This window comes from Schistocerca americana, chromosome 11 (assembly GCF_021461395.2).
Source record: "Schistocerca americana isolate TAMUIC-IGC-003095 chromosome 11, iqSchAmer2.1, whole genome shotgun sequence".
NCBI lineage: Eukaryota > Metazoa > Arthropoda > Insecta > Orthoptera > Acrididae > Schistocerca > Schistocerca americana.
Genome location: NC_060129.1, coordinates 185,132,520 through 185,156,897, shown reverse-complemented (window position 1 = coordinate 185,156,897; position 24,378 = coordinate 185,132,520). Strand labels below are relative to the sequence as shown.

General features: G+C 41.9%; 2 protein-coding genes across 2 annotated transcripts in view; both read left to right on the top strand.

Annotated features, from left to right (window-relative positions):
• The first annotated feature begins 932 nt into the window (after positions 1-932).
• Positions 933-24,378, top strand: part of LOC124553647 (serine/arginine repetitive matrix protein 2-like) — a 330,049-nt gene continuing 306,603 nt past the window's right edge. Inside the window, exon 1 of the mRNA XM_047127524.1 lies at positions 933-1,155. The gene's annotated coding sequence lies outside the window, so the exon portion shown is untranslated. The remainder of the gene's footprint in view (positions 1,156-24,378) is intronic.
• The window catches only part of LOC124553648 (E3 ubiquitin-protein ligase SIAH1-like), a 68,297-nt gene continuing 45,066 nt past the window's right edge, over positions 1,148-24,378 (top strand). Inside the window, exons 1-2 of the mRNA XM_047127526.1 lie at positions 1,148-2,559; positions 20,497-20,817. Of these exons, the coding sequence (XP_046983482.1) occupies positions 2,296-2,559; positions 20,497-20,817 (585 nt within the window). The 5' untranslated portion in view covers positions 1,148-2,295. The remainder of the gene's footprint in view (positions 2,560-20,496; positions 20,818-24,378) is intronic.

Below are 24,378 nucleotides of genomic sequence, written 5' to 3'. Positions count from 1 at the left end.
CACCTTCAGAAGCTTAGTATTGGTTTAGCAGATGTCAGTATCTTCTTAATGCTATAAGTCCAGAAATGTACAGATGGTATGTGATTACTGACTGGCAATTTACAGTAAGCAAATTACATCTACGTTAATGTCAAGTTGTTTTAATCACAAATTATTAAACCTGTCGAAGGTCATCAGTGAACTTACTACTGATTTTAGCTGTGCTTGCTGTACTTACTTTATCACTAACGAAGTGTCAGTGGTTGAAATTAATGTGTAATCCATTTCTTATTTACTCTGAAGGGCGCTGCATTGACATGATTTGCTGCTTACTTACCATTCTTCCCAAAAACACAGTTAGCTATTTATATAAAGGGGCCTGGGAGGTTAAAATTACATGTCAGAAAAATAGTACCGTATTTATACAATATAGTAAATCATACAGCTAATTTTCACCCGGTACGTCTACATGACGGAATTTCACCATGAGCAACAACTGAGTGTAATGAGTGGCATGTTGCAACTTTTGACGTAGTATTTGTAATTTCCAAGCTCATAAATGTGTTTTTTCTGGATATAGGCTCGCTTTTGCACTATAAGTTTTGGTTTTTCTTGACTTTCTCCTTTCGTCATTGTTTATTATGTTGCATAATAACCGGCTCGAAGACACTTCTGCTTTCTTTTCCCGGCTGTGATGTAGGAGCAATGAGCTTATGAGCATGTGTTGGCGGAAGTCGCGCACTTCATATCGGTAGTATCAGCGATATTGAATATAATATTCACATAGTGTAGGTTCTGACCGAATACATCTATACCATTTATTAAATCCATGTTTAACTGAAGACAATAATTTATTGAATGATCTCTAATGGTTCTGTCTTCCACACCTAACTTCATTCACTTATATTTTCAACAAGAAACATTTTTTAGGCTGTGGTGTGCAATATCTCTATCGAACGTCTCTGGACTGCATTCGCACGTAATGGACGCCTGTATTCGGTGCAGGAAGTAAAAGATTGACGTAATTAAACTCTTGATAGTTGTGCTTCGTTGGGCAGCCGCCCCCCTCATATTATAGTATTTGTTGTGCTTTTTAATACACATTTAGGATTAGGAATTCTGAGACAGCATCCACGGAGTGTCCACACGCAACACACTGTTGCGAAATACTATTAGGTAAAATAGTCGTAGAGCCTGTGTAAAAATGACATACATATATTTTATTAACCAAGGCGTTCTCACATGAGTTTTTCGCACGCTTCACTGTTGCCTCGGAGGATTATACCCATATTGTTCATTTAATCACCATAACAAATAGTGTATCAGGCGCAGTGATATTGAATATAAAGGCGTGTGTATTACCGTCATTGGCATAGGTTTTCTTTATGCGGACGATGCTGTCGCAGGACAAAGTAACACATTACAGCCCACGTTACGCGATGAAATACGCTGCCGTTGTTTTAGGCGCAGTTCTTGGACTAACACTGTGATCAATACAGCTCGTGTCCAAACTAGTTAGCCTAACAAGAGGCGTGACGTACTTTGGTTTGTAATTTTAGACACAGTGTATGACACTTCCAAAAAAATTAAAGAAAGCCATTTGAAAAATAATAAAAAAATATAGAGGCAAACATAGCTTCGTAGAAAAATTGCGAATTTCCTTTTTACGTTAAGTGTTGGTATAGCCATTCCGCCTAATAAAAACAAACATCGAAATATCCATGTGCAGTAAAAAAACATCGTAATCTGTCAATTAGTATGATCCCGGGAAAGTCTACGGTTCTGTTTATCGCTTTGGTAGCTTGATTTATGTATTTCGAGTAAATGCCTTCTTCCTTTGAAACATAACTGGGAAAATTATCAGGTGCGTTATTTGTTACCTTGGTTAGGCCTAAGCTTAATAGTGCAAAGAAAGTTGTTAATTAGCAGTAATTTGAATTCGCAATTACAATAGTGGGGGAATAATATTGTGGAGGATAAAGTTTCCTGTTGATTGAAAGTTTCATAGCTTGTATGTGTGTGTGAATTAGGGCAGTATTATTGTGTGAGCAGTAAATCATCTGCAGAGATAATCATCTTGCAGCCTGTAGCAAGGAAGCTTCAGACCAGAAGAATAGGACTGAAGGACATTCAGCAATAGGAGATCATAAATTTGTTGCACTGGAGGAAGATCACATAATCACTGCACTGGACGAAGACGAAACGGATTCAGCACTGGAGGAAGATCAAAGCAGCCACCACATAGGAGGAAGACCAAAGCAGCTGACTACGCTGCCGAAAACACAGCACAGTCGTTTCAAGAGACCTGCCAACAGAATGTCCCTAGCACTTAAGTCTGGAGGAGGTAGTAGAGGTGGGCCCTCATCCTCTGGGGGGGCTGGGGCGAGTTCATCAGCAGCTACGCTATCTGCAGACTTAGCTTCCCTGTTTGAGTGCCCAGTCTGCTTTGACTATGTACTGCCTCCCATCCTGCAGTGCCAGTCGGGTCACCTGGTTTGTTCCCAATGTCGCCCGAAACTCACTTGCTGCCCCACATGCCGTGGCCCACTTGGCAACATCCGCAATCTTGCAATGGAAAAGGTAAATATGGTTTAAACATTGATTATACTATACTGTTTCCAATTGGACTTATTTTTTGTCCTCTTCAGCCAGAACACTTGTTATGAATGTATGTACCATATTTTTTACTGGTCCCCTTGTGGGCAAAAGCAACTTACACGAAACGATTAGGTGTGTGGATGTCTGCATGCATGCATTCGTGCAATTTGCTATCCTTACCTATTAAGTTTATTTTAAAAAGCATGAGTATCCCCACAATGTAGATGCATGATATGAAGGTGAAATACTAGATGTGGACATGTCCCACGAGTTTGTTTGTAGGGCTGTCAGATGATTTGAATGTATTTGTTACTCACTGCAGTCTTTAATGACTAGCATGGATAAAGCACAGCTGTTTGCAGTGATCACTTATCCTGACTATCAGACTTCTTATGTTCACTGAACAATTTATATTTCAGATGTCACATTTAGCATATTTTACAGAATGTACTTCTAGGTTTTTTGTTTCTTTGGTTTGGTCTAGAGTACACAAAATTTTATTTCTTGTGAATAATAAGTTACTGAGGTTTGTAACTAATTGCACGTAAAAATTGCATTAGTTTTTGAATAGTCCTGGTGTGTAAAACATAACTGGGATTAATACTTGGGAATTAAGTATGTATGTTCAGGATCTGCCAAGTACACTTAACTTAATACTGGCTTTCTAGCATATGCATTTTCAATGGTGGCAATAAGAAGAAGTAGTTGTTATTTTACTATTATCTCCATTGTTGTAATCCACAAGGTTTGAAATTAGTGTCCTCAAGAAGACTTAATGAAATTTGTTTAGTTTGCTGATGATACAAACATACCAATAAATTGCAAATCAAGTGTAGTCTTAGAATAATCGGCTAAAAAAATATTTGTGGACATTAATCACTGGTTCCTAGCCAATTCTTTGCCACTAAACTGTGTAAAAACACACTACATGCACTTCAGAACTTGTAAGGGGTGTCCCATGAGTATATGCCCAACACACGCTGATAAGCAGTGTTAAATTCTTGGGATTACAGCTTGATAATAAATTCAACTGGGAGCAGCTCACCGCAGAACTCCTGAAGCGTCTTAACTAATCTCTGTTTGCAATGTGAATTGCCAGACATAGAGGGGGTCGACAGAAGCGTCCGATCCCACGCATCGGCTTTGACCCGTGACGTAAGGGTGTTGTCGTGTGTGACGTCATGATGGCGCGGAATTTGGTTTGTGAGTGTGGCGTGTTTGTAGATGTCGTGTTGTGGTTTGTTGTGCTCTCTGTTGGTATGTTCCGGGTTTTCGTTTGTGTGGTGTAATGGAATCAGTTTGCTTTTGCTCATTATCCAGAACTGTTAGTGTCGGCTGTGTTTGTAGTGGAATTCGTTTCAGTGAGTTAACGATTTTGTGTGAAGGTTAATTTAGTGTTGTTCGCTGTACGTCGTGTGGTAATATTAGTAAAATTAATCAGTTGTTGTTTTTGTTCAGAAATGGATATGACGGATAAAATTAACAGTGCGCAGGTCAAGGGAAGTGTTCGATCCCAATGTGTGGCTGTGTATGTTGGTATTGGTATCGGGAGATGTTTCTGAGCTATATAGGCCAAGGGAAGTATTTGATCCTAATTTATGGGATCGGGAGCTGTTGTTGTGCTATGTAGGTCAAGGGAAGTGTCTGATTCCAGATGATATTGTGTTTAGTGGTATTTGGAAAGTTTTGTGATGACGTTTTCTTTTCGTCTTGTGTGGTTTTGTATGGGGGTGAGTGTCTAAATTTGTTTATATTTGTGTGTTTGGTTTTCGATGATTTTCGTCCTCATAATGTGTACGTAACGACTTTATATGTGCCATATTGGAATCGTGGTTTATGGTCGTTTCCGCCATATTTGTGACGTCATGGGTTAAAGCAGATGGGCGGGATCGGACGCTTCCCATGGGGGATATGAAAATGATAAAGCTGGCATAGTATGCTTACTTTCATTCCATAATGTCATATGGGATTATTTTTTAGGGTAATTCATCAAGCCAAGCTAAAGTTTTCTGGGTACAAAAGTGTGTAATAAGACTTATATGTGGTGTGAACTCAAGAACATCCTGCAGAAGCTTGTTTAGGTAACTGGGGTTACTAACTACCACTTCCCAATATATTTGTTCCTTAATGAAATTTGTCATTATAAATATATCACTTTTTCAAACCAACAGTTCAGCTCATGGAATCAATACTAGAAATAAGAATAATCTTCACAAAGATTTTATGTCACTTACTCTTGTACAAAAAGGTGTGCATTATTCAGGAACACACATTTTCAATAACTTGCCATCAGCCATTAAAAGCTTAACAAGCAATGAAATTCAGTTTAAGAGAAGACTAAAGGATTTATTGGTGGCCAACTCCTCCTACTCCCTTGATGATTTTCTCAGTATAACCAACTGAATGTGTTCATTGTAAATAAATATTGTAGTAGCTCTATTATATGTTTATTACTTTATAAATAAAAGATTTTTTTTAATTTTAAGTTCAGTGTATTAATGTGATTTTAGTAAATAAGTGTTCGTAAAATGATTCTTCCATATAGTGTTCATTAAAAAAATGACGATCATTCCACTTGGGACCCGTCAGAAGTACATTAGCTTATTTGTTTCAGTTATAAATTTTTGTCATGTATTATTATTGTTTTCCTGGCACGTTCTACATTCTGGAGGACCACCTCACTACAGATCTATTGGAATGAAAGTAAATCTAATCTAAAGTGCACCACTAACTCCCATAATAAATATGGTACACTGCAGATGTGGCATCATGAGAACAGCTTGGTGAAAATAAGGAAAAAAATACATTCTTAATATTTGCAACCATTCTCAATCAATTGCACTTTCAATACTGATTGTTTTAGATAAGAATAACCACTACTTTACTTTTGCAAATGAATGTTTGTTGTTGACAAACTGCCTATTGGCTTCACAGTTTGTCAGCAAGTGGCCACGAAAGCCTTAACAATTTTGTAATGTTTGTTGTTGTTTGTAAAGAAATATCTGCTTCATTTTTTATTATTTGTTTATGTCCAATGACTCTGGGCCCAACTCAACCAATAACGTAACACAATTTTGTAAACATCTCTATGGCAATGCCTCAGTGTCATCACAGCTCTGATGGGTATTTTTTGACTCGCAGCTGTCAGTGCTTCACAGTTTGAAGTTTGCAACAGCACTATGAGCTGCCAGGGATCTTCCTGTACCATCTCGACTATAGTTATTCAGATCAGTTTTTTCATCGCAACTGAGATTCGTATTTCGGATGAAGTCATTAGGTTCGATTCCCGGCTGGGTCGGAGATTTTCTCCGCTCAGGGACTATGTGTTTCATTGTCCTGATCATCATCATCTCATCCCCATCAACACACAAGTCGCCGTTGTGACGTCAACTGAAAAGTCTTGCACCAGATGACCAGCCTGCCTAACGGGAGGCCCTAGCCACACGACATTTCATTTCATTATTATTGTTTCAACATAAAAAGTACACAAGAAAACACACACACACACACACACACACACACACACACACACACACACACTTGTATGGTGATGTATGGTGACATTGTACCTTGTGCCGGCAGATTGAGCGCGCAGAGAGAGAGAGAGAGTTGTGGGTGGGGGAGCGGGGGCGGGGGGGGGGGGGGGGTTGCGATATAGCTTAAAAAAGCATTCAGAAGCTAGTAGTCTCAAGACTACTTTGTGTGTCTCTCAACAACTTGACACAATTTTTTTAACTCCTTAAATTGTTTTCATGAAAGTACCATGTACAAGTTTTTGTGGTGAAACTAAGTACTGCTATCTTTGTTATAAGAATAATCTCCACTGTCCTTAACGTTGGAGTACAAAGGCTTATTCACTTCACTTGAACCCCTGCAGGTTCGGGGGTTAGAATAGGCCCGCGGTATTCCTGCCTTTCGTAAGAGGCGACTAAAAGGAGTCTCAAACTTTTCGGCCTTATGTGATGGTCCCCTGTTGGGTTTGTCCTCCATCTCTCAAAATTTTCCGAAGAGCGAGCCGATTGGGGAAGGGCGTCTTACTTGGTGCATTGTGTCCATCTTGCGATCAGACCTTTCGCCAGCTTATTTGCCGTTGAATTGCAGTTCTGCCCGCTCTCCATCTCTTGGGCATGACTACGTTCCTGCGTGTAGATTACACCTTGCACTGTGCAGTGCCTCTTTCTGCACTGACGGCGACCATGGACCACATGTTACCTAACATCCAGCATGGTAGCCAGTCCGTTGTGGTGGGGCCGCCATGTACCCTGTTGGTTGTAGCCCCCTGACAACACAGGGATCGCTCTACTGATGCCTGCGCCGTTAACTCCCCACGTATGCCAAGGAGTAGATGCCCGTCTCCCTGGGGCATCGGGACTCCCGGCAATGGCCATCCTGCCAGGTGGCCCTTGCTGAGACTGGGTGGCACCCGTGCGGAGGGCTCTTGGTCGGAGTAGGTGGCATCAGGGCGGAAGACCCGCAGTGAAGCATGGTACGTCGTCTCTCGCTGGTGGCCAGCCGCCAGCAGTCTCTAAGTGTTCAAGGGCTCATTTTAAAGGTAATGTTTATGACCCCAAATCATTCCCCTCCCTGGTCACACCGTGGGAGGTACGAAAGGCAATGAATGACAGTAACAAGTATTCGCCCAGGTATCTCGTCTGTAACAGAGCTGATGGGGAATCCTTTGTATCCGTGAAGCCTCAGTTCTTTGTAGAGCATTTAGAGGGCAAGTTTGGGGAGGTGGAGGGCTTGTCCAGAATGCGCTCTGGGTCAGTTTTGATAAAAACGGCACCCTCTGCCCAGTCCCGCAGGTTACTTGCTTGTGACAAGTTGGGGGATGTTAACGTTACCATCACACCACATAAGAGTTTAAATATGGTCCAGGGTGTTATTTTCCATAGGGACCTACTTTTGCAGTCTGATGACGAGCTGCGCGCCAACTTAGAGCGTAGAGGTGGTCATTTTGTCCGGCGCCACCATTGAGCATTTATTGGCACAGCTCGATCTTTCGCTGTTAAATGATGGTTCCTTCACACACTTCAGTGTGGCGCATGGCACGTAATCTGCCATTGACCTTTCGATCTGCAGCCCTAGCCTCTTACCATCTGTCCAATGGAGAATGCATGACGACCTGTGTGGTAGTGACCACTTTCCGATCTTTGTGTCACTGCCACAGCGTGAGTCTTGTGGGCGCCCTTGCAGGTGGGCAATGAATCAGGCTGACTGGTACTTGTTTTCCACCATTGCCGCTATTGAGCCTCTCTCTAATGATGGAATTGATGCGGTGGTTCAATCGGTCACCACGGGCATCATTACTGCCGCCGAATCTGCCATTCCCCGTTCTTCTGGGTCCTCTCGGCAGCGGACTGTGCCTTGATGGTCGCCTGAGATCGCTGAAGCGATTAAAGATCGCCGGCGGGCACTCCAGCGTCACAAGCGACATCCTTGCATTGAACACCTCATTACCTTCAAACGTCTGCGTGCGTGGGCCCGCCGCCTTATCCGCCAAAGCAAGGAGGAGTGCTGGGAGTGGTATGTGTCCACCATTGGCCTCCATGTCTCTCCATCGCAGGTCTGGGCCAAGATCCGACGCCTGTATGGCTATCGGACCCCTGTCAGCGTCCCTGCGCTCTCACTGAATGGAGCAGTTTGTACAGACTCCGATGAAATTGCCAACAGCTTGGCAGAGCATTTTGCTCCGAGTTCTGCTTCTTCCAAATACCCACTGGCCTTCCGCTCCATTAAAGAGCGGATGGAACGTCGGAGCCTTTCTTTTCGCACCCACCATCCTGAATCTTACAATTTTCCATTCAGTGAGTCGGAATTTCGCAGTGCCCTCACCGCTTGTCCTGATACCGCTCCTGGGCCAGATAGCATCCACTGTCAGATGCTGAAACACCTTTCAGTGGATTGCCAGCGACGGCTCCTCGACCTTTACAACCGCATTTGGGTCGAGGGTGAGTTGCCGTCGCAGTGGAGGGAAAGTATTGTTATCCCCATTCTGAAACCTGGGAAGAACCCTTTGGAGGTGGACGGCTACTGTCCCATTAGCCTCACCAACGTCCTTTGCAAGTTGCTTGAACGGATGGTGAGCCAGCGGTTGAACTGGGTACTGGAGTCTCGGGGCCTTCTGGCTCCGTCTCAGGGTAGGTTCCGTAAAGGCCGCTCTGCCGCCGACAATCTGGTGAGTCTGGAGTCGGCCATCTGTACTGCCTTTGCCCGCCGTCAGCATCTGGTCGCTGTCTTTTTCGACATGCGGAAGGCTTATGATACGACATGGCGTCATCACATCCTTTCTACGCTTCATGCATGGAGTCTTCGGGGCCCTCTGCCGATCTTTATCCGCAATTTTCTGTCGTATCGTACCTTCCGCGTCTAAGTCGCAGCCTCCCATAGTTCCTCCCGAGTCCAGGAGAACGGGGTACCACAGGCATCTGTCCTCAGTGTCTGCCTGTTTTTAATTGCAATAAACGGTCTCGCTGTAGCGGTGGGAAGTTCTGTCTCCGCTTCCCTGTATGCTGACGACTTCTGCCTTTACTATAGCTCAATTGGCATTGCAGCTGCTGAACGTCAGCTACAGGGCGCAATCCGCAAGGCGCAGTCTTGGGCTGTAGCGCATGGTTTTCAGTTTTCGGCTGCCAAGACCCGAGTTATGCATTTCTGCCGGCGCCGAACGGTCCATCCTGAGCCGCGGCTTTCTCTTGACGGCGAACTTCTTGCTGTGGTGGAGACCCACAGGTTTTTGGTTGTAGTATTTGATGCCTCATATTCGGCAGCTTAAACAGGCGTGTTGGCGGCATCTAAATGCTCTGCGATGCTCGAGCCACACCAGCTGGGGTGCCGACCGATCTACCCTGTTACGGCTCTACCAGGCATTAATCCAGTCTCGTCTGGATTATGGGAGCCTGGCTTATGGCTCAGCATCCCCGTCTGCGTTGCGGGTGCTGGACCCAATCTTACACAGCGGAATACGACTTGCCACTGGTGCCTTCCGGACCAGCCCTGTGGACAGCATACTAGTGGAGGCAGGTGTCACTCCCCTGCGGTTACGGCGCCAACGTTTGCTGGCCGCTTATGCTGTCCATGTTTTTAGCTGTCCCGGGCATCCAAACTATCGTCTCCTGTTCCCGCAATCGGTCGTCCATCTGCCAGAACGTCGGCCCTGGTCAGGTTGTACGATCGCGGTCTGCGTCAAAGAGCTTATCTCTGGGCTTAGGGTTTTCACTGTTCCACCTCCTTTCCGGGCCACTTTACGTACACCCCCATGGTGTGTTCCTCGCCCTTGCCTTCGGCTCGACTTGGCACAGGGCCCGAAGGACTCAGTCCCTCCAGAAGCCTTCCACCGCCGCTTTTATTCCATCCTGGCCCCGTATCAGGGCTAGGCGTTGTATACACTGACGGTTCGATGGTTGCTGGTCATGTCGGTTATGCGCTAACACTAGGGGACCATTCCGAACAACGTTCCTTGCCGGATGGCAGCAGCATTTACACTGCTGAGCTGGTCGCCATCTTTCGTGCCCTAGAGTATATCCGCTCCTGCTCAGGTGAGTCCTTCGTTATCTGTAGCGATTCCCTGAGCGGTTTCCGAGCTCTCGACCAGTGTTTCCCTCGTTCTCGTCTGGTGATGGCTATCCAGGAGTCCGTGCATACTCTTGCCCGTTGCGGCCGCTCTGTGGTCTTTGTTCGGACCCCGGGCCATGTTGGGATACCCGGAAATGAAAATGTTGACCGCCTGGCGAAAGAGGCTATCAGTAAACCATCTCTGGACGTTGGCCTCCCAGAGACGGATTTGCGAGCAGTCCTCCGCCGAAAAGTTTTTGCGCTTTGGGATGCTGAATGGCGCGATCGGATCACGCCCAATAAACTCCGTGCCATTAAGGAGACGATGACTGTGTGGCGGTCATCCATGCGAGCCAACCACAGGGACTCAGTCGTCCTTTGTAGGCTCCGCATTGGCCACTCCCAGCTGACACACAGTTACTTCCTGCGTCGGGAGGACCCTCCTCTGTGTCGCTGCGGGGCGGCTTTGACAGTGGCCCACATTTTGCTGGCCTGCCCCCTTTTAGCTGTGGTCAGGCAGACATTTGCGCTGCCTGATACGCTCCCTGCCCTTTTAACTGATGACCCTGCTATGGCTGGCTTAGTTTTACGTTTTATTCGGGCAGGGGGTTTTTATCATTTAATATGAGTGTTTATGTTTTATTTTATTGTTTTGTGTTGATTCTGGCCTTTGGCCTACGGTTTTAAACAGTTGTTAATGTGTTCTCGGTGGTTGGCTTTTCCTTTTTTTATTCTATGGTCGGCCAACCACCGCCACACTCCGTGTGATTTTAATTTGCTATGTCTGTTCTTTGTCTGAGTTTTTCTTGTCCTGTGTTGTCTGTTGTCTCTATTATCTGTTTTTTTTTTTTTTTTTTTTTACTCTGTGTGGTAGTTTTTAAGTTTTGAAACAAGGGACCGATGACCGTTGCAGTCTGGTCCCTTTAATCCCACAAACCAACCAACCACTTCACTTGCGTTCACTCCACTACCTCCTATGGTACCCTATTTTGGGTCAGTTCTGCGCACTCCCCAGTAATATTCTTTGCCCAGAAAAGAGCAGTCACACATATCTGTGTTGTCAGTATGTGTAATTTGTGTAGGTTATTCTTCAGATGTGTAGGAATTCCAGCTCAGCAAACTCTACTTACATACGCCATCATGGGATTTGTTGTATGGAGTATTGACTCATTCAGTAGAAGCTGCTAGATTGATTCGATGAACACACAGGAAAAAAGATTTGCACTAAGGTAAGTTGCCCTTGAGCATTTTACTGAAAGTTAAGCACTATTTACCAGATTTCAGTTTTAATACACTCCTTGCAGACCTAAAAGAACTGGAGCTGTGGATTCGGGAAAACCCTTGATAGTCAAGATCGCTGTCTTATTTGATTACTAGTTTCAGCTTACACACAAGCCACTTTCAGATAAAAACAAAATAAATTGCTTACTATAGAACTGCCAAATGGCAGGATGCGTCTTCATAATTTGTGTGAGCAGTATTGTTTGTTGTACAGCCATGATGTAGGTTATCCCAGAACATCATTACTCACGACAAAAGTCTCTGTAAACCAATATGTGCCCATGTTGATGCAACCAGAAAATTGAATCTTCCGCCTGCTTTAATATGGACATTTCCTTCTTTACCGAAACTTTCCACGAGCAACACATATTTATGTACTCTGTCATTTAGATACTTCTTTATCTTCAGTCATTTTTGCAATGTCTTTCCTGTGGCCTCTTCATCACAATAAACTCAGTACAAGCTTCCGGGCAAAGGTGGGAATCCATAGCATACTGCTTGCATGTTGAGGCCACGTGTGGACACAAGAACGTACATGTGCTCTTTCCACAAATTTTTGTGCATGCCCATTTATTCCTGTGCATCTGCGATTACGCACATGGAAAGAGGCTTGGTGTGGCCGTACATTTAGGTGCATGTCAACCAAAAGATTTCTTAATGTATCATCTTGATGGAGAGAACAACTTTCCGAAATACATGGTTCTGCAAAAAGTCGTGTTTAACAGCGAGTGAAGAGAAATAATTTATTTTGGTTCTGTGTGTGCTAGTGCTGGTGAAGAATTGAGGACAGGTTGTTTGTAAGGATGTGAAGCATTTAAGCATAGGGGAAGTGGACTACATTTAGAAATTGGTTGCAAATGCAGAATGTTTGGCACAATTAACGTTGTTAGTTAGATTGAGTCACCAAATAAAATGTGGGTTCAGAAACATAATGAGTTATGAAGAGTACACACACATTAAGCACATCATGAGAGTACCTAATGTTTTGTAGATTTCCATCTGTAAATGTCTCACACATTGCACAAAATGAACTTCTTGACTGAATGTGTTAAGTTTACATATTAAAGCTGATTAAAGGCATTACTACTGCCACTTTTGTTTCTGTGCAAGCAGACAAAACAGCATATTTTGTGTGTTAAAGTCAGTTTCTCATTATACTGTAGTACACTGAAGTGACAAATTGCAAAATACCCCCTAATTTAGTGTCGGATCCCCTTTTGCCCGATGTAGTGTAGCAACTTGATGCAGCATGTGCTCAACAAGTTTGCACATTCATAATGTCTATATTCTTGACGTTGCATTCACTCGTGCCACTCTGAAATAATGTAGTTCACCACACACACACTTGAGAGAAAGAGAGAGATAACTTCTTTCATTATAGAAGTTTTGGACAGCGTTGGGTGAAACTGAGTTTTTGAAGGCTGCCGTTAATCATTGCAACTGGGTTACCAGAGTCATCGATATAATAACTTTCTGCAGAGTGATTGTATGGAGCAGCAATTAGCATGTAAACCTGACATATGGAAGGTCTTAGCTTTGAATCCCATCGAATGCATTTATATTTTTTATTTTTCTAAATCTAATGAAAAGACATCTTTTAGTATTAGTTTTGGTCATTAATTGGCTTAAAGTTATTTTTTTATTTCTGGTGCTTTTCTGGATCATTTTAATCATAATATTAACTTTTTACTTGCTCTTAATTTTTCTTCCTATCATTCTTCTTTCGTTTCAAATCTGCTTGTGTCGCCTATAATCTGCAACAAAGTACCAACCAGGCCTGCTAATTGCTTGGTAACGTGGCAACCTATGTAGCCAGTGTGAGGATAGTTTTAGATAACAAAGTACAGTGAGAAATTAGTTTTCGTTTACTGCTGAAGCAGATTTTTTTCTGTTTTGAGTTTGCTCATAGAAGTTAGCCATTAACAAAGTGATTGTGACTTTCGCTCTGCCACAAATTGTTGAAAACAGTTTTCTCAGATACATTGCACATCACGAGGTTGTGGTTAAGTTCGGACTCAAATTTAATGAAATTTGGTCTGCTGCAGTTCAGTCATTGGTCATTTAAATGAGCTGCCTACAGAACATCTGCCTTCTCAATCATACCTCACAGCCGGTTCTTCCAACATTTCTCCATGTTACACATTAACGGCATTTTTTAAGTGAAGTGGCCCACTTTGTTTGCGTGGCACCTGTTAGCGTGGTGCACGGTAGCTGGCAGCGATTGTGACTACACTGTAGCAGCAAGTGATAGATATCAGCTGTCAAATAATTTTGATCGCACTACAGCCACAATTTATTTTAATTTACACTAAACTTTTTGAACCATGAACCATGGACCTTGCTGTTGTCGGGGAGGCTTGCGTGCCTCAGCGATAAAGATGGCCGTACCGTAGGTGCAACCACAACGAAGGGTTATCTGTTGAGAGACTAGACAAACGTGTGGTTCCTGAAGAGGGGCAGCAGCCTTTTCAGTAGTTGCAGGGGCAACAGTCTGGATGATTGACTGATCTGGCCTTGTAACACTAACCAAAACGGCCTTGCTGTGCTGGTACTGCGAATGCCTGAAAGCAAGTGGAAACTACAGCCGTAATTTTTCCCGAGGGCATGCAGCTTTACAGTATGGTTAAATGATGGTGGCATCCTCTTGGGTAAAATATTCCGGAGGTAAAATAGCCCCCCATTTGGATCTCCGGGTGGGGACTACCCAAGAGGATGTTGTTATCAGGAGAAAGAAAACTGGCATTCTACGGATCGGAGTGTGGAATGTCAGATTCCTTAATCGGGCAGGTAGGTTAGAAAATTTAAAAAGGAAAATGGATAGGTTAAAGTTAGATAAAGTGGGAATTAGTGAAGTTTGGTGGCAGGAGGAACAAGACTTTTGGTCAGGTGAACACAGGGTTGTAAATACAAACTCAAATAGGGGTAATGCAGGAGTAGGTTTAATAATGAATAAAAAATAGGAGTGTGGGTAAGCTACTACAAACAGCATAGGTGAACGCATTATTGTGGCCAAGACAGACACGAAGCCCACGCCTACCACAGTAGTACAGGTTTATATGCCAGCTAGCTCTGCAGATGATGAAGAAATTGATGAAATGTATGATGAGATAAAAGAAATTATTCAGGTAGTGAAGGAAGACAAAAATTTAATAGTCATGGGTGGCTGGAATTCGAGAGTAGGAAAAGGGAGGGAAGGAAACATAGTAGGTAAATATGGATTGGGGGTAAGAAATGAAAGAGGAAGCCGTCTGATAGAATTTAACACAGATCATAACTTAATCATAGGTAACACATGGTTCAAGAATCATAAAAGAAGGTTCTATACATGGAAGAATCCCGGAGATACTAGAAGGTATCAGATAGATTATATAATGGTAAGACAGAGATTTAGGAATCAGGTTTTAAATTGTAACACATTTGCAGGGACAGATGTGGACTGTGACCACAATCTATTGGTTATGAACTGTAGATTAAAACTGAAGAAACTGCAAAAAGGTGGGAATTTAAGGAGATGGGACCTGGATAAACTGACTAAACCAGAGGTTGTACAGAGCTTCAGAGAGAGCATAAGGGAACAATTGACAGGAATGGGGGAAAGAAATACAGTAGAAGAAGAATGGGTAGCTTTCAGGAATGAAATAGTGAAGGCAGCAGAGGATCAAGTAGATAAAAAGACGAGGGCTAGTAGAAATCCTTGGGTAACAGTATTGTATCTCCCATTTCATCTTCATCTACATCCTCTTCCACTTCCATAATGTTGTCCTCAAGTACGGTACATCGCCTTTGTATAGACTCTCTATATACTCCTTCCACCTTTCTGCTTTCCCTTCTTTGCTTAGAACTGAGTTTCCATCTGAGCTCTTGATATTCATACAAGTAATTCTCTTTTCTCCAAAGGTCTCTTCAATTTTCCTGTAGGCAGTATCTATCTTACCCCTAGTGAGATCCTTACATTTGTCCTCTAGCCATCCCTGCTTAGCCATTTTGCACTTTCTGTCGATCTAATTTTTGAGACGTTTGTGTTCCTTTTTGCCTGCTTCATTTACTGCATTTTTATATTTTCTCCTTTCATCAATTAAATTCAATATTTCTGCTGTTACACAATGATTTCTACTAGCCTTGTCTTTTTACCTACTTGATCCTCTGCTGCCTTCACTGCTTCATCCCTCAGAGCTACCCATTCTTCTTCTACTGTACTTCTTTCCCCCATTCCTGCCAATTGTTCCCTTATGCTCTCCCTGAAACTCTGTACAACCTCTGGTTTAGTCTGTTTATCCAGGTCCCATCTCCTTAAATTCCCACCCTTTTGCAGTTTCTTCAGTTTTAATCTACAGTTCATAACCAATAGATTGTGGTCACAGTCCACATCTGTCCCTGGAAATGTGTTACAATTTAGGACCTGGTTCCTAAATCTCTGTCTTACCATTATATAATCTATCTGATACCCTCTACTATCTAGAAGAATATAATAATTCCAATCCCAAAAAAAGCAGGTGTTGACAGATGTGAAAATTACCGAACTATCAGTTTAATAAGCCACAGCTGCAAAATACTAACACGATTTCTTTACAGACGAATGGAAAAACTGGTAGAAGCCAACGTCGGGGAAGGTCAGTTTGGATTCCGTAGAAATATTGGAACATGTGAGGCAATACTGACCTTACGACTTACCTTAGAAGAAAGATTATGGAATCGCAAACCTACGTTTCTAGCATTTGTAGACTTAGAGAAAGCTTTTTTACGATGTTGACTGGAATACTCTCTTTCAAATTCTAAAGGTGGCAGGGGTAAAATACAGGGAGCGAAAGGCTATTTACAGTTTGTACAGAAACCAGATGGCAGTTATAAAAGTCGAGGTGCATGAAAGGGAAGCAGTGGTTGGGAAGGGAGTGAGACAAGGTTTTGTAGCCTCTTCCCAATGTTATTCAATCTGTGTATTGAGCAAGCAGTAAAGTAAACAAAAGAAAAATTCAGAGTAGATATTGAAATCCATGGAGAAGAAATAAAAACTTTGAGGTTCGCCGATGACATTATAATTCTGTCAGAGACAGCAAAGGACTTGGAAGTGCAGTTGAACGGAATGGACAGTGTCTTGAAAGGAGGATGTGAGATGAACATCAACAAAAGCAAAACGAGGATAATGGAATGTAGTCGAATTAACTCAGGTGATGTTGAGGGTATTAGATTAGGAAATGAGACACTTAAAGTAGTAAAGGAGTTTTTCTATTTGGGGAGCAAAATAACTGATGATGGTCGAAGTAGAGAGGATATAAAATATAGACTGGCAATGGCAAGGGCAAGGAAAGTGTTTCTGAAGAAGAGAAATTGTTAACATCGAGTATAGATTTAAGTGTCAGGAAGTCGTTTCTGAAAGTATTTGTATAGAGTGTGGCCATGTATGCAAGTGAAACATGGAAGATAAATAGTTTGGACAAGAAGAGAATAGAAGCTTTCGAAATGTGGTGCTACAGAAGAATGTTGAAGATTAGATGGGTAGATCACAAAACTAATGAGGAGGTATTGAATAGAATTGGGGAGGAGTTTGTGGCACAACTTAACAAGAAGAAGGAACCGGTTGGTTGGACTTGTTCTGAGGCATCAAGGGATCACAAATTTAGCATTGGAGGGCAGTGTGGAGTGTAAAAATCGTAGAGAGAGACAAAGAGGTGAATAAACTATGCAGATTCAGAAGGATGCAGGTTGCAGTAAGTACTGGGAGATGTAGCAGCTTGTACAGGATAGGGTAGCATGGAGAGCTGCATCAAACCAGTCTCAGGACTGAAGAGCACAACAATAACAACAAACTTTTTGAAGGGTTAAACCTCCGCCATATAGATTTGTGTCAATAAGGCAGATATGTCTTGTGTGTGTGACTTGAGTAGCACGTGACTCTGTCTGGGTAGGAGAAGACAGACACAAAACACTGCTTTAGCACACGGCTCACAGTTACGTGGAGGTTCTTGATTGGGCAAGTGAACCATAATGTAAATATCTTACAATAGTCACAGAAGCCTGACTTTCCTTTGTCACCTGGCTTGAAGGTGGCATTCTGTCAGCTTGTAAATCACTTACTTATTTACCTACTTATTCAGTGCTCACTGTCCCTATAGAACATGTCGTGTGTCAATAGTCTGTGTCCACTGCGCTCTGTCCTTTACTGTTTCCTCCCGATTGACTGTATTCAAAGCCTCTGCGCCTTTCTTTGTCATCTTTCCATTCTATTTCTTGGCCTCCCCAGTATTATTTTTGTTGTAGTGTCAAGAATGAAAGCTTGTTTAGTAAATTGGGCCTCTGGCATACAGGTGATGTGATTTGCCCATTAGACTTGTCTGATCTCTCGGTATTATAAAACATTGGGTTGGTTCGTGATCGTATAAATTTTAGTTTTCTTCCTTGTTGTCAAAGTACACTTTGACAAAAAGAGACTCAACATTAAGGAATGATCCTAATGGAACGGAAGTCAGTAGGGGTGATGTAAATGTACAAACAAATGATTACAGTGTCAGAAAAATTGGATGATTCATTCAAGAGAAAGACCTTTACAAAATGAGCAAGTCAATAATGGAATGTTACATGTCTGGTCCTTATGCAAGCAGTTATTTGACTTGGTATTGACTTATAGTTGTTAGATGTATTCCTGAAGGACATGATACCGAATTTTGGCCAGTTGGTGCATTAGTCAAAATCCCGAGGTGGTTGGAGGGCTCCATAATGCTCCAGACATTCTCAATTGGGGAGAGATCTGGCAACCTTGCTGGCAAAGGTAGGGTTTGGCAAGCATGAAAAAACGCATTAGAAACTCCCAATGTGTGCAGATGGGCATTGTCTTGCAGAAATATAAGCTGAGTATCGCTTTCAGTGCAGGGCAACAAAATAGGGCATAGAATATCTTTGATGCACCACATTGTTGTGATGGGGTCATGGATGAAAACCAAAGGGGTGCTGCAGTGGAAAGAAATGCTACCCCAGACCATCACATCCTGTTGTCAGGCCGTATGGCGTACAACAGTCTGGTTGGTATCCCTCCACTGTCTGGGGAATCTCAAGACACGTCTTAGACCTGTAATACCATTGACTGGAGCAGAATTGTCTTCAGTAATGAGTCCCACTTTGAATTGAGCTGTGATGACCAGTTAAAACCTGTCTGGGTATACCAGCCTGTCTGTCACCCACTTTACTATCCAACAACCAAGACTGATAGTCCGGGGTGCCATTTCATTTCATAGAAGGGCCCATTTGGTTGTCATCCTCAGCACTCTTACAGCATAGCAATACATCAACAGTATTCTACGCCCTGTTTTATTCCCCTTCACGCCAAGCTATTCTGGACTTACATTTAAGCAAGATAATGCCTGATCACACACGGCGAAAGATTCTGCTTCTAGTCTTTGTACTTGCCAAACCCTACCTTGCCTAACAGGGTTTCCAGATCTTTCCCCAATTGAGAACATTTGAACCATTATGACAGGGCCCTCCAACTAGGTCGGGATTTTGATGATCTAATGCACAAGTTGGACAGAATTTGGGCTTGATTTGTGAAGCTCTTTCTCTTGAATAAATCACTCAGTTTTCCTGAACTTGTAATCATTTGTTTGTCTGTACGTTTACATCACTTGTACCGAATTCCATCCAATTCAGGTAATTTCTGTGTGGTGCATCATTTTTTAGTCTTGGAGTGTATTTCAGTTACTGGGCACTAGGTTCTCTTTGTCACATTTCTTTCAAATGTTAAAAGCTTCTGCATCACCCTGTTATTTAGTGTCCAACTTTGTGCACCATAGAGGACAGTGGGGTGTGTAGTGGCATTGCAGATTTCATATTTGCCAAATGTGTTGTGGCTGTAGACTTTATCTCTGAAGGAATATAGACATAAGGAGCCATAGGAATTCTTTCAGTTACACCAAAGGGTATTTGAATATAACAACTGTACCATCTTCCCAGATACTTGAACAACTGATCAGCAGCCTGAACATGTCATCATAAACTGTGAAGTGCTGTTGCGCGTATTTAGTTCTGTCTATTTGCGTTGGTTCTGTTTATTGACAGGAAGTCCTGCATTACTTGCTACTGTAGTGACCCTTTTGTGCATCTCACAGAGATCTCCCTCACTTTCTAAGTCTGTATCGTCTGTGTGAAACAAATATCTGAATCCTGCCAGTTTTCTTTTGTAGCCCATTACCCTCTCCAAATTTCCTGTTTGGATTTCCTCTGTAGTGAGAGTAAACAGTACACACGATGATGCACCTCCCTGTCTTAATCTAGTTCTACTTCAGTCTGTAATATTGCTCGATTCACTATTGCATACTCTAAATATTACAGAGAGTTTATTTGGGATTTGCAAATCCTTCAAGGTTTTATAGAAGCTATCTTGATAAATACTGTCATAAGTTCTTCGAAAAGTTGTGAACATTAACTGGACTGTCACTTTCTCGATATTTCTCAAGAATTTGAATAAGAGCAAAAGCATTGTTAGTAGCTGAATGCTGTGGACAGAGTCCAATCAGATATTCTCCAGTTATATTTTCTGCAAATGCTTTTAGCTGTTCTAAACTAATTATAGAAAGAATCTGGTTTACCGCGTTAAGAAAGCTGATGCCTCGGTAGCAACAGTGGTCTATCTTTCTTCGTTTCTCATATGTTGGACAAATGACTGGTGTCTGGTAATGCATCAGTTTTCCAAATGAGCTGAATAAGTTTGCATGGCACATATTAGACAATTTTAAGCAAGTTTTATGCTGTGCTGCCACAAATGTTACTATTTTGAGGTATATGTAAAACACCATATCTTTCGTTGTTAAGCTATAATTTTTACTGTTTGTTGTGTTCGTGGAATGTCTTCAGGTGACAGGTGTCTAGAATGTTGCTGAGTGCTTTCGTACACAGGAAAATAGTTTCAGTAGCACATTGTCTCATCTACCAAACACTCGGCAAAGTCTCAATTGCCTGCCACCCGAAGATGTTCGACGAACATTATCTGTAGTGGAAAGCATTCCGTAGTGGCCGGGGTGACGTTTTACTTGTACTTTGACTTCAAGTGCCGTCGTGTGTCGGCAGTTGAGAGAAACAGAGTGCCCGTGCCCGCAGGTGGCATCGACGGTGACATTTCCGTGCCGCTATCAGACGACAGGATGCCAGGCGGCGCTGCTGCACTCTGAGAAGGGCGACCACGAGGAGGGGTGCGAGTTCCGGCCATACGGCTGTCCCTGCCCGGGTGCCTCGTGCAAGTGGCAGGGTGCACTGGACGCGGTGATGCCACACCTGGTGACGTCACACAAGTCGATCACGACGCTGCAGGGTGAGGACATCGTCTTCCTCGCCACAGATATCGGCCTGCCCGGGGCCGTCGACTGGGTCATGATGCAGTCTTGCTTCGGACACCACTTCATGCTGGTGCTCGAGAAGCAGGTAATGCTCACACAACCCCAGCTACCTTATGCTTGGATTGTCTGAGTCAGATCGAATATTTGTGTTATTTGTTGTAAAACAGTGTATTTTTGTTGTATTCAAATAGGTAAAAAACCTGTTCGCCAAGCGGCAGCAGAACATATTCATAAAATAATGTTATAATTAGGCAAGCTTTCGGAGAAGTCTAGGAAAAGGGTTAGATTTCAGAAAATTCGCCCAGAATAGTGGGTCAGGAGATACTTACTGGATGGAAAGAGTGTTAATATATTTTTATTGTCAATCTTGATTGCTTTAATGTTTTTAAATTGCTGGTATCAGTTCAGTGGGCACTGTCCTCAGATCCGTAGCTAAAGGAAAAATAACTTACTAACAAATACTTTAAAAAATGCAGCATTGCTTTACACTATACCACCAGACATGAAATGTACCAGAAGGTACCTGATTGAATCAGCTACAAGAGTAATTCATCCAACATACTAGCAAAATTGACATGCTATATCACAGGATGAAATAGTGGTTTGGCAGAATCCACATTATTTGCATACAGCTCATTGCAACTGCCAACAGGTGGCATCTGGTACATTTGTCACATATGAATGAAATTCATATTCACCCGTTCCGAATTAACTCTCCAGCCACGGGCAACACTGATGTGGGCGTTAAGCTCTTTCCAGATAATTTTGCGGGGTCCACAATTATCGCATCAGAAGTAATTTCTACTCTATTCACAAGTCGGAAGATGTAACTTTCCTTTCAAATATTTTTGCGTTGCTCTGGAACACAGGCTGCTATTTTATCAAATCTTTTTCTGTTGCACTGGAACATTGAAGGTTACCATTTTCCTGCTTGAAACAGCAGGTGTTGTTTCTCACTTCTTCCAGTCTCTCATGTACTTAAAATGTGGCAGCAGCTTTGTGACCACATTCCCCAGCTTGTGTGTGGAGCCTTGCTTTAAGATACACAATACTCAGAAAATTTATCAATAAGTTTATTCTGCTTTTATAACATTGAATGACACGTTTCCTGCATGTCAATTAAAAATCAACTCTAAAATGAGTTTTTGGTTTTCTTGTTGCATTGCTATAATTCTATCCTTATCACTATTCTAATTACCAAATAAAAATGCACCCCACTTTTGTATGGAAAAATTGGAAAATTGCCCACAGTTGGAGGGTTATAATTAATATTGTTTGTTTGTTGAGAATATTGTTCTAAAAATACTTGATTAAATTTGTGGTTTGCCAGAGTTACAAGCTGTATAAAAAGTCACAAAAACTTGTAATTTGAATGGCAGTATCCGTATCCGTGGTGTTGTCGCAGACCTATGTTAATTTTCCATGTTCTCTCTTGTGGTTGCTGCAAGTGGTCAGGGATTTTCTCCAAGAACATTGTTAGTTTTTGCATTTGTTGCAGGTTTTGCATAATTACTGCAACCTATAATATGTCTAAGAAGTCCCTGTTCCTCTTAAGAAAATGCTGATCAACGGGTGTTCCTATTTCCAAAGTGCTGTTCTTGTTGGTTATCCTTGTCCACATGCAAATCAGGCCTGGCTACACAATTTCAAATAGGTGCAGATGAAAAAACAAATGCAGTGTAGTGTTGACTGTTAGTGTGAGTCCCTTTCAGCAAACTTACTGTATGGTAGTTGAATTATTCACCCAGAGTAAGAAAATGGACAATTAACTGACGGTCTAGTTAAGTGTAGAGACTCTCCACCTAGTATTTCAAAGTTCGAACCACAGTAGACAATTACAGTTCATGGAATGCCAAAAAGAAGTAAACTCAGGAGAGAGTAAAAATTTATGAAATATATAGCAAACAGAAAGACACATAAAACTGACATGCATTTTCTTTGTTATAGAAAGCTTGAAGAAAACCAACAGTTGTTTTTCCCACACACTTGTAGCGCTGTAAAACATAGTTATTTTCACTCAGAAATACCAATTTTGTATTACTTTCACTTGCTGGCAGCAAACCTTTTAAATAGTGTTTTTTTTTTTTTTTTTTTTTTTTTTTTTTTTTTTTTTATGATAGGTCTAACTTAAAAATTTGTTGCATTTTGCACAGCAGAAATATTGCCATGCTGATTGTACCTATTATGAGTATGATCACCAAATAATATCCCATGCAATTTTTTGAATATTCAGAAAAGATTTATAAATCATAAAGAATCCAAAAATTTCTCTCATTTTTATGAAAAAATTTGAGGGGTGCTCAAATAAGTAATGGAACACACTTTTTCTCAGCCAGTTTTGCTTGAAAAAATATGGAACTTATTGTGGGACATAGTGGTATATTCCAATTGCAGGCCCTATAGTTTCATGAAATTCGGTAGGTGGTGGCACTATATGTAGCCTTTATGTCTGTAATGGAGGTGTGTTCCAAGCAGTGAGATGTCATTGAGTTTCTTTTCGCAGAAAACCAGAGAATTGTAGATATTCGTTGGTGCTTGCAGAATGTTGAGAGACCTGGCTGAGAACAAAAGCTTAATGAGTCATTGGACAAGGTGTCTGTCATCATTGCAAGTTTACCATATTTACTCGAATCTAAGCCGCACTTTTTTTTCCGGTTTTTGTAATCCAAAAGACCACCTGCGGCCTAGAATCGTGTGCAAAGTAGTGGAAGTTCTGAGAAATGTTGGTAAGTGCCGCCACAATTAACTTCTGCCGTCGAGTATATGTAGCGCTACACAGGCATGCTTTGCAGGCACAAAGATAAATACTGGCGCCAAAACCTCTGCATCAGTAAATAAATTTAAAGAAAAAAAGGTGGAAGATGAGCTTTCTTCTCCGCCCCAAGTTTCGACCACTGCATTTTCATACATTGTCCAATGTAGTAAATACAAATTCCGTATTGTTCATCTTTGAATGTAGCAGAATTTCAATGTACTACGAAAATCGGACTGGCAAGACTGTTTGGGGTGTTTGTTAATATGACCAACTCTATGTTCTGAATTCTTTCCTACCTGTGAGAAGAGATGGTTCCTAATAGGAACTTTTATGAATTGTGAATCACATGCATTATTCTCTTCACCATAGGAATAATACGAATATAAACATTTTGCCATGTGTTCTTTCATGTTTGCTGCTATCTCATTAAATCCTGTCTGCCTAATAAACTACGAAACTAGAGTGAGACAACAGCAAACGCAGAAGAATATACATATAATGTCATATTTTTATTCGTATTACTCTTATGCCTAATAGTGGTACAGTCAGAAATGAAGCACGGCAGTTGACTAGATTTTTAAATCTAAGATGACTCTAATTTTTGTACAGAATGTAATGTACTAAAGAGGCGTCTGCAAAGATTTTCAAATGGAGAAAAATTTTCGCTAAACTCTCGTTCAGAACCTCTTCTGTCATACGCAGTTTATTATTTGGTTCTTGTTGATCATTATCAAACAAAGCAGAAGTGTAAGTAACAACAAATAGCAGTCTCTTGCCATTATTTCGCTATTGAGACGATTCCTCTTTTTTATTTTTTTTATTTATTTCTTGTAAGCGGCGGTACCGTGCACAAAAGCAAGCCGTGCGGCGAGCGGCGACAGGCCGGCGTAA